This window comes from Ursus arctos, unplaced genomic scaffold, assembly GCF_023065955.2.
Source record: "Ursus arctos isolate Adak ecotype North America unplaced genomic scaffold, UrsArc2.0 scaffold_5, whole genome shotgun sequence".
NCBI classification, from domain to species: domain Eukaryota; kingdom Metazoa; phylum Chordata; class Mammalia; order Carnivora; family Ursidae; genus Ursus; species Ursus arctos.
The window spans coordinates 8,519,502-8,531,005 of record NW_026623067.1 but is presented as its reverse complement, the minus strand read 5'-3'; the positions used below and the strand labels follow the sequence as shown (position 1 = coordinate 8,531,005).

General features: G+C 36.3%; 1 protein-coding gene across 1 annotated transcript; it reads right to left on the bottom strand.

The window, feature by feature from the left end:
• Window positions 1-9,780: 9,780 nt before the first annotated feature.
• Window positions 9,781-10,635, bottom strand: LOC113261425 (olfactory receptor 2AJ1-like). Its single transcript, XM_026507547.4, has one exon. It carries the CDS (start codon window positions 10,633-10,635, stop codon window positions 9,781-9,783), a length of 855 nt encoding a protein of 284 aa, XP_026363332.3.
• Window positions 10,636-11,504: the final 869 nt, after the last annotated feature.

The following is an 11,504-nucleotide window of genomic DNA, read 5'->3' as shown; positions in this document are numbered from 1 at the left end:
AGAGCTAAATAAAATGGATATCTCACACTATGTGTGCTAAGGAATTCAAAGTAACGGTCATACATCCATTTCTGTGTCAGTTAGGCAGGATGTTGAGTTTGAGGTTGCTGTTGAGGGGAATAATTACTGTGACTTTCAGTGTGTTGATGAGACTTCAGATGTGAGGCCTTCTGGTCAAGCATCTGTGATTTCATAGTGTTAGAGCAGTCGCTGTATTCCTATGGGTTGCAGCTTTCTATAAGTTTGCTGTGGCTGATGCTGAGAAAGAATTCATATGCAGATTTCTAAAGAAATTATAACTCCATGGAAGATTGTGAGGAGATAAATAAAGCTGGTATCTCTCAGAGTGCAAAGTGATTTTGCAATGTAAATAATCAGTTTGGGGTGCGTTCCATGGAGGATTGTCACTGATCTATGTTCCTGATGTATGAAACATGAATGTTGGGTTCTGGCATATTTTTTTTTAAAGATTTTATGTATTTATTTGAGAGAAAGAAAGAGAGAGTGTGAGAGAGAGAGATCCAGCAGGGAGGAAAGGGAGACTGACATAGGACTTTGACCAGAGCTGAAGACAGATGCTTAGCCAATATAAGCCACCCAGGTACCCTGGAATAGTTTTTCTTAATAAATAAACAAGTATCAAATAATTTTTAAAAATGGTCATCATGATACTCACAAACTTGAATAACAAGTGGATAAACTCAGTGAGAACTTCAACAAAGAGATAGAAAATACAAAAAAGATCAGTCAGAGCTCAAAAATTCAATAACAGAAATTTTTAAAAAATGCACTGAAGGGAATAAAAAACAGATTAGAGGATGCATGAACAAATCAGCAACCTTGAAGACAAAGTAATGGAAAGCAAATCAGCTAAACATCAAAAAGAAAAAAAGAAAGCAAATCAGCTAAACATCAAAAAAAAAAAAAAAGAAAAATGAGAATTAGTCAAGGGAAGTCAATGTAATAACATTTACAGTATAGGTATATCAGAAGGACAGGAGACAGGAGACAAAACCTTTATTTGAAATGATAGCTGATTGAGTAATATATCTTACTATTCATGACAACATGGATGGAACTAGAGCGTATTATGTTAAGCAAAAGAAGTCAATTGGAGAAAGACAATTATCGTATGATTTCGCTCATATATGGAATTTAAGAAACAAAACAGAGAATCATAGGGGAACGGAGGTAAAAATAAAATAAAACAAAATCAGAGGGGGAGACAAATTATAAAAGACTCTTAACTCTAGGAAACAAACAGGTTTGCTGGAGGGGAGGTGGGTGAGGGTATAGGGTAACTGGGTGATGAGCATTAATGAAGGCACATGATGTAATGAGCATTGGGTGTTATATGCAACTGAAGAATCACTGAACTCTACCACTGAAATTAATAATACATTATATGTTAATCACTGAATTTAAATAAAATAATTTTAAAAAATGAAATAATAGCTGCAAACATCCCTAATATGGGGAATAAGAGAGAACCCAGGCCCAGAAAGAACAGAAAGTCCCTAATGAATCCAAAAAGGTCTACAGCAAGACACATAATAATTAAAATGTTAAAAGTAATAATAGAGAGAGAATTTTAAAAGTAACAAAAGGAAAGAAAACAGTTACACACGATGGAAGTATATGAGGCTATCAGCTGAACCTTATATCAAAACAACCTTTACTGTCCAAAAGTGATTGGCATAATACATTAAAAGTGCTAAAAGAAAAACCCTACAGCCAAGAATACTCTACCTGACAATGTTATCATTCAGAATAGAAAGAGAAATAGTTTCCTAGTCAAACAAAAATTAATGGAGTTTACTATCCCTAAGCCAATATTATAAGAAATTTTAAAGTGAATCTTTTTAGTAGAAAGGAAGGACCTTGGGGCACCTGGGTGGTGCAGTCGTTAAGCATCTGCCTTTGGCTCAGGATGTGATCCCAGCATTCTGGGATTGAGCCCCACATCAGGCTTCTCCGCTAGGAGCCTGATTCTTCCTCTCCCACTCCCCCTGTTTGTGTTCCCTCTCTCGCTGTCTGTCTGTCTGTCTCTGTCAAATAAATAAATAAAATCTTTTTTAAAAATTAAAAAAAAAGAAAGGAAAGACCTTAAGTAGAAGTATGGAAATTATGAAAAAAAAAATACTGAATTGCTCTACAACTTCTAGTAGTTTTTGGGTGGATTCTTTTGGGTTTTCCATTTAAAGTATCATGTCATCTGCGAAGAGAGACATTTTGACTTCTTTGCCGATTTGGATACCTTTTATCCCTTCTTGTTGTCTGATTGCTGTTGCAAGGAATTCTAGTACTATGTTGAATAATAATGGCGAGAGTGGGCATCCTTGTCATGTTCCTGATCTTAAGGGAAAGCCTTCCATTTTTTCCACATTGAGAATGATATTTGCTGTAGGCTTTTCATAGATGGTTTTTATGAGATTGAGGAATGTAACCTCTATCCCTACACTCTGTAGGGTATTAATCAGGAAATGATGCTGTATTTTGTCAAATGTTTTTCTGCATCTATTGAGAGGTTCATATGATTCTTGGCTTTTTTCTTGTTGATATGACCTATCATACTGATAGATTTGCAAATGTTGAACCACCCTTGCATCCCAGGGATGAATCCCACTTGGTCATGATGGATAATCCTTTTAATGTACATTGGACCCTATTAGCTACGATCTTGTTGAGAATTTTGGCGTCCATATTCATCAGGGATATCAGTCTGTAATTTTCCTTTTTGGTGGGGTCTTTGCCTGGTTTGTGGATCAAGGTAATATTGGCCTCATAGAATGAGTTTGGTAGTTTTCCTTATGTTTCTATTTTTTGAAATAGCTTAGGAGAATAGGTATTATTTCTTCTTTGAATGTTTGGTAGAATTCCCCAGGGAATCCATCAGGCCCTGGAGTTTTGTTTTTCGGGAGGTTTTTAATCACTGTTTCAATCTCTTCATACTTAATCAGTCTGTTTAAAAAATCGATTTCTTCCTGTTTCAGTCTTGGTAGTTTATAAGTTTCCAGGAAGGCCTCCATCTCTTCCAGGTTGCTTAATTTATTGGCATAAAGCTGTTGATAAATGTTTCTAATAATCCTTCCAATTTCATTGGTGTTGGTTGTGACCTCTCCCTTTTCATTCAGAGTTTTATTAATTTGGGTCCTTTCTCTATTCTTTTGGATAAGTCTAGCCAGTGGCTTATCTATTTATTTATTCTTTCAAAAAACCAGCTTCTAGTTCTGTTGATCTGCTCTACTGTGCTCCTGGTTTCTAATTCATAGATTTCTGCTCTAATCTTCATCAACTGCTTTCTCATGTGTGGATTAGGCCTGCTCTTCTGTTGTTGTTCCAGCTTCATGAGGTGAGGATATGAAAACTGCATTTTAGATTTTTCTATTCTTTTGAGTGAGGCTTAGAAGGCTATGTATTTTCCTCTTAGGACTGCAATTCAGTAATGTGGCAGGATACAAAATCAATGCTCAGAAATCAGTTGCATTTCTATACACGAAAATGAGACTGAAGAAAGAGAAATTAGGGAATCCATTCCATTTACAATAGCACCAAAAATCAAACGTTATCTTGAAATCAACCAGGAATTAAAGGATCTATATTCTAAACTACAAATAACTCTTGAAAGATATTGAAGAAGACACAAAAATGGAAAAATATTCCATGCTCATGGATTGGAAGAATTAACATAGTTAAAATGTCCATGCTACCCAGAGCAATCTATACTTTCAATGCCTTCCTGATGAAAATACCAATGACATTTTTCAAGAACTCAACAAACAGCCCTTAAATTTGTGTGGAACAAGAGAAGGCCCCAAATCATCAAGGAATTGTTGAAAAGGAAAAACAAAGCTAGGGGCATCACAATGCCAGATTTCAAGTTGTACTACAAAGCTGTGATCACAAAGACAGCATGGTACTGGCACAAAAACAGACACATAGATGAATGGAACAGAATAGAGAACCCAGAAATGGACCCTCTGATTTGGGCAACTAATCTTTCATAAAGCAGGAAAAAATATCCAGTGGAAAAAAGACAGTCTCTTCAATAAATGGTGCTGGGAAAATTGGACAGCTACATGCAAAAGAATGAATCTTGACCACTCTCTCACACCATACACAAAGATAAACTCCAAATGGATGAAAGACCTTGATGTGAGGCAGGAATCCATCAAAATCCTAGAGGAGAACATAGGCAGCAAGCTCTACGACATCGGCCAAAGCAAACTTTTTCATGACACATCTCCAAAGGCAAGAGAAACAAAAGATAAAGTGAACTTGTGAGACTTCACCAAGATAAAAAGCTTCTGCACAGCCAAGGAAACAGTGAACAAAACTAAGAGGCAGCCCATGGAATGGGAGAATATATTTGCAAATGACACTACAGATAAAAGACTAGTATCCAAGATCTACAAAGAACTTCTCAAACTCAATACACAAGAAACAAATAAACAAATCATAAAATGGGCAGAAGATATGAACAGACACTTTTTCGATGAAGACATACAAATGGCTAACAGACACATGAAAAAATGTTCACAATCATCAGCCATCAGGGAAATTCCAATCAAAACTACACTAAGATACCACATTACACCAGTTAGAATGGCAAAAATGGACAAGGCAAGAAAAAAACAATTGTTGGAGAGGATGTGGAGAAAGGGGATCCCTCCTACATTGTTGGTGGGAATGTAAGTTGGTACAGCCACTCTGGAAAACAGTGTGGAGGTCCCTTAGAAAGTTAAAAATTGATCTACCCTATGATCCAGCAATTGCACTATTGGGTATATACCCCAAAGATACAGACGTAGTGAAGAGAAGGGCCATATGCACCCCAATGTTCATAGCAGCATTGTCCACAATAGCTAAATCAAGGAAGGACCTGAGATGCCCTTCCACAAATGACTGGATTAAGAAGTTGTGGTCCATATATACAATGGAATATTACTCAGCAATCAAAAAGAACGATTTCTCAACATTTGCTATGGATGGCACTGGAGGAGATAATGCTAAGTGAAATAAGTCAAGCAGAGAAAGACAATTATCATATGATTTCTCTCTCTATGGGACATAAGAACTAAGAAGATCAGTAGGAGAAGAAAGGGATAAGGAAAGGGGGGTAATCAGAAGGGGGAATGAAGCATGAGAGACTATGGAATCTGGGAAACAGACTCAGGGCTTCAGAGGGGAGGGTGGTGGGGGAATGTGATAGGCTGGTGATGGGTAGTCAGGAGGGCACATATTGCATGGTGCACTGGGTTTTATACGCAACTAATGTATCATCGACCTTTACATCAAAAACCAGGGATGTACTGTATGGTGACTAACATAATATAATAAACAAATATTATTATAAAAAAACAAAAAGAAAAGAAAATCACAGAAAAAGCATAGTGTAAAGGTAGGAGATTAACATTTATAAAGCTAGGATATAGGTTAAAACACAAATGCAATAAAATCAATAAATATAGAAAAATTAATCAAGGCATTTAGAAAATAAAATGAGGTAAACAGTGACATCATATGTATAAAACCTGGAGTTGGCAGTAAAAATTTTGTTCTTTTAGAATATCTTTGAACTTAAGCAACCAACTTAATATGGACTTTTATACACATAAGATGGTATGTATGAAGCCAAATGCAACCACAAAACAAACAAGAAAAAAAACATAAAATAACAAAACAAATATACAAAATGAAACACCCTATAATAAACACAGAAAGAATAAAGAGGAAGGAATCCAAGCATAACACTAAAGAAAGCCATGAAAACGAAAGGAAGAGAGCAAAGATGAAAATATAATGTTCGGAAGTAGGGCAGGGTGTGGGAAACAACAGAAAGTAAAGCAGCCAGGTGCTAGCAGTGGTAACACTACCTCTCTTTATCTGGAGGGGAGGGAGTGGTATGTACAGAACCAAAAGAGCTGCCCAAAGGGGTTATGACCTTGGTGAAGGAATGCAGCCGCTCCCCAAACCCAGCCTGGTTGGAGTAGGACCATAAATACTCTGAACTCTTCCCTCTTTCCTCTGATCTGCAGGTTCCTCTCACAATTCAAATATAACAGGAAGCCAGAATACAAGGGAAATGGGGTGATGCAGCCTGGATAGTGGTCCACACAGGTAAGGAGCGTGTAAGGTCAAACATAGACTAACTAGCGCAGAACCCATGGCAGTGACCCACCGCATCCAGGTGCTCTTTCTTCCGAGGCCACTGCAGGAGATCTGTCAAGGAGCTGTGAAACAGAAATAGTGTGCCTTCCTTTTTACTGTTCCTCCTTTACTCATTAAGGTCTCTACTCAAATGCCCCCATGACAGAGATGTCTTCCCAGACCATACTATATAAAAAGACATCCATCTCTATCTTTCCTCCCTGCTTCACTTTTCTTCATATCACTTATCAACATGTTACATATTGAGTATTTATTATTTCTCATGTTCCCCAACTAGAATATAAGCTCCATGAATGTACTGATTTCTTTTTTTCCACTGCTTTACTCCAGCATCTAAAATATTACCTGACATATAGTAGATTCTCAAAAAAAAAAAAAAAAATCCTTGAACAAATGAGCAATCATGGTCTCTAATGTCATATCCACCTGAACATACATGAAAAAACTCTGATGCTTTTTCATACCTCAACAAAAAAATCACTGAATTGTCACCACAAAACCACTGTCTTCTACCATGATTTTCTCTACTCAAACTTAGAGGTTAGTGAGGCATGCTCAAAAACTGTTGGAAAAAGCAAGACCTTGACCAATTGCTCATGTGCTATACGGGTTTTAGTTTTCAATATATTTCATATGAAAATTTGTATGTCTTTGACTTTTTTATGTGTAAGTTGTTGAGCTGGTGATTACAGTCTAATGCTCTAAATTGTAAAAAAAAAATTCTAGCTAATTTCTTTTGGTAAGATGACTACTTTAGTTATTTTTATATCCAGCTGACTCAAGTCAGAGAACCATCTGAAAAGTGTTTCTCTTCAAATACCTCTTGTGCCCTGTCTTCACCAATTTCATGTCCATTTTCCATTTGTAGGATCTCTGAGTCTCTGGGCACCTGAAATGGTGGTTATCTTGTCTCTTTCATAAAAGCTTCATTTTCCTACATCCTATCCTCATAGAATACTAGTTTTCATCTTAAAGTAATTTATTCAGTTACAAAATTTTATTTTCATACTGTATTTATTAATGTGGTTGACTTCTTTAAAGATTTTATTTATTTATTAGAGAAACAGAAAGAATGAAAGAGAGCATGAACATGAGTGGCGAAAGGACAGAGGGAGAGGGAGAAGCCGACTCCATGCTTAGAAGGAAGCAAATCACAGGGCTTGGTCCAGGACCCTGGGATCGTGACCTGAGCTGGAGGCAGACACTTAACCAACTAAGCCATCCAGGCACCCCAATATCGATGATTTTTTAAAATATTCTGGGTATTGTATTTAACTGATGAATCATTGAACATTATATCAAAAATGAATGATGAACTATAACTTGACTAATGAATTAGATTTAATAAAAATAAATAAGTAAACAAACAAATAAAATATTTATTTATTTATAGAAGCCACTTCTGTTGTTCTACAACAAAATATATGCATGTTGGAGAGCTGTTACAGTAGAAGATGGACATTTAAAATTATGAATAGAGAATGGAAATAGATGAAAGAACCACAATTTAATTAGGATTGAATCACAATTCTTCTGAATGATCATGTACTTAATTATTTTAATGATTTCCCTTAAAAGATTAAGTCATATTATGTAATGGTGGTCCTCCAACAAGAGTGGTCACAAACACATAGTCGAAAGTCCAAGATGAGTGCTTTCCCGATCTATCTGGAAAACTATCTGCTGTGAATTTCACGGGGTTAAAATGTTCACTTCCATGAGTTACATAAAAATAAAACTCTTTATTAAAACCGTCAAACATAAGTAACATGATTTATGAACACATATTAGTTAACAGAAACTCTTCAACTAGGACTATCCCCCTCATTGAGTATTTCTCCTTTCTTTCCTACTGTCATCTTCTAAACACAGTCTTATCCGTAGACTCCTTTTGGAGTACCAGAGTGCTGTGGCACCACCAAATGGTGGTAACAGCTCATGCTAGTATCCATTAAATGACACTCCTTTTATTTGAAAAGGCTTAGAGATAATTTTTTATTCTTCAATGAAATGGTATTTTGACTTGGTTTCAAGGCATTCCTCTAGGAATTCTGAAGGGGCCATGTTTAATATTGTTGACACATTTGAAATTTGACATAAAGATTGTACGTTTTCCAGAACTCAGCTTTATTTCTCAGTAATACAATGTTAATTGATGGCTTCTGAGATATTTAAGGGGTGAGTTGTTAAGTTGTTAGGGCTCCTTCCTAGTGTGTCCTATTCACTGGAAAACTGTTTTTATGTTACTTCAGTTACTTTTTTTAAAGATTTGATTTATTTATTTGAGAGAGAGAGAGCGAGCACATAAGCAGGGGACCAGTGAGCTCCGGCTGAGCAGGGAGCACGATGTGGAGCTCAATCCCAGGAACCTAGGATCATGACCTGAGCTGATGGGAGACGTTTATCTGAGTGGGCCACCCAGGCACCCCGATTTCAGTCATTTTAAAAAAAGGAAATGTGTAATAAGTTCCTAGTGTTCTAGTTATACGGTATATTTTCAATTTTTTTTGAAATATGTCAATACTTTGGAAATACATATAATGCCTCCTGCTTTAAATTTTATTGTGTTATAAATATTTTCAACCATTCATATTTTATATCACAAATCTGAGTCTTTTTTCTTTATTTTTACTTTCCCTTTACTCTGTGCTCAAATTTTTTAAATTATGAATGATTCCAAACACAAAATTTATATTCTACTATCTTAAAAAAGATCATTAGATTTTGCTAGCCACCTTGACCTGTTCTATTATATTCATTAGAAAGAGATCAGGTAACTTTAAGACTAGGAAATTATTTTGCAAGGCAGATCTAGAAAATTAGGTCAATATCAGTGGCTTACAACCCTTGGTAAACATGACAATCACTAAATGGCCTGCCGGTCAGATTCTTGAATCCATTTTAACAGATTCTAATTCACCTAATCTGAAATGGGCACAACAGTGGTATATTTTGTGACATCAGCAAACAATTCTAATGCAAGTGATCAGAAAACCACTCTTGGAAGCACTGACATAGAGTGAAGACTATTTTTACAGGAGTAAGAGGAATTAATAGTTCTGTTAGATAGATAGAACAAAGCAACACTGCTAAATTTATCTGATTCCTGATTTATCATCATACCCTTTAATTAATTTTAGAGGGAATTATCCTGAGGTATCTATGTGCTTGGTAATTTTTTTTTCATTCTAGAGATACAGACACTGACCTTTTTTCATGGAATCAACATTAAACTTTGGGAAATGCTAAAGTGCACATTACCATCAAGTATGAATCATGAAGATAATTGATGTACACAGTTCCTTGTCCATTATCAGCACATCATCTAGGACAATCAGAAATAAATTCTAAGATGGAGAAAGGAAATGATAAACTTTTTTTTCTTTTCTGCAGATAAATTCAGTAGTGAGTAGACTTCCCCAGTATACTGAAGAGATTATTATTATTACTATTTTTTTAACTGACAAAATGTCCCTTGCTGATGCATCCCTGTTTTGCCTATGAGTGACAGTGGGATTTCTGCCATTTACATGGAGGACTGACACCTCCCCATTAACATTTTCAGTGCACTTAGAACTTCCCTGTTTCTAAGACTGTAGGCAAGAGGGTTTAGGAGTGGAGTGAGGACAGTTCCAACAGAAAGAGACCCTGATTCAACTTTGGAGTATGGGCAGAACCGGGTCTCATGTAGATGCACATACCTGGACCAAAATAGAGACCCACTACACAAAGATGAGAGGAGCAGGTGGCCAGAGCCTTGTTCCTGCCTTCCGGGGAGTTCATTCGGAGTACAGCAAGGAAGATGACAACATAGGAAGCCAAGATGAGAGATAAGGGCAGCAGCAGAACAAGGATGCTTGTTATGACCACTGCCTTCTCATAGGCTGAGATATCTTCACAGACGATCCTAAGCACAGCCATGACTTCACAGAAGAAGTGGGGAATCTCTCTGGGGCTACAGATATTAAAATGCAAGGTAAAAGCAGTGTGGCCTAGGGAAGTAAGTGCCCCTCCAGCCCAAGACATGGCAATCATCTGTAAGCAAACCCTAGGGTTGATAATGATTGGGTATCGGAGAGGTTCACATATAGCCACATAACGATCAAAGCACATGAAAGTTATAAGGATGCATTCTGCAATGGCCACAGTCAGGGAGAAGAAAATTTGAGTCCCACAAGCCAGGAATGATATGCTCCGCCATCCAGAGAAGAAGTTGGCCGCCATCTTGGGGACAATGCTAGAGGTCAATGTTAAGTCCATCAAAGAGAGCTGACTGAGAAGGAAGTACATGGGGGTGTGGAGGTGGGAATACAACCAAATGAGGAGGATCAGAAGAGTGTTGCCGGAGAAGGAGGCCATGTAGATCAGAAGAATGATGGAGACCATGGCTGTGATATGTTTAAATTCAGAGAAGAAGCCAAGGAGAATGAAATCTGTGGTTTCTGTCTTGTTACCAGTACTCATGGCTCTGTCTAATGACAACTGAAAGAGAAGAGATTTATTAACAATATCATAGAAATGAATCAGTTTCTTACTAAAGTTTAAGAACAATGGCAAATATAAAAATACTCACCCAGGATCACTTGAATCAGTTCTTACTATTTTTTCTACATTCCTTATCCATGAATTAATGTGCTTTTAGAAACCAGAGTGTACATATTAAATGCATTCCATTAACTTCATGTATTAGAGGTATTTTCATATATTAAAAGAAACTGGATTATTGTAGTTTTTATGTTGTTCTTTAATTTTAAAATATGATGAAGAGTTGATAAGTCCCAACTTCCCACTGCACTTTGTCCGATTTTTTCATTATTTTAGAAAATTATGCTATTTCCATTCTCATCCTTTTAATGATTTCCTTAGTAATATTTTTGAGGAAAAAATTACACTTAGTTTCAGGTCAAATATTATAGACTTTATTTGACTATGAAAAAAATTGCTAGTTTATTTTATAAGAAGATTTCTTTTTATAATTTTAAAACACGTCTACTTTACTCAAGCCTTTTGGCTCTGGACATTTTAATTTAAGGGAAAATTGATTGTGGCTAAACATTGTGTTATGCATATTTACGATAAATTAAGCTTTTAATCTAATTAGCCTTATTTTCCATTCAGGCAAAACACTTATTGTATTTACATGGTCTAGAGTAAATTCAGATTATCAAAGAGGGAGAGAAAGTTTCCTTCCTATGTGATCTTGCAGGGCTCTTGCTGTTGTAAATTCACACTATTCTTAACCACTAACTACAGCTATTAGACCATTGATGGGTACTGGGAAAAACTTTAGGTCTCCTTTCCCTCAGATTTACTAAATATTTCCTTTTTAGACT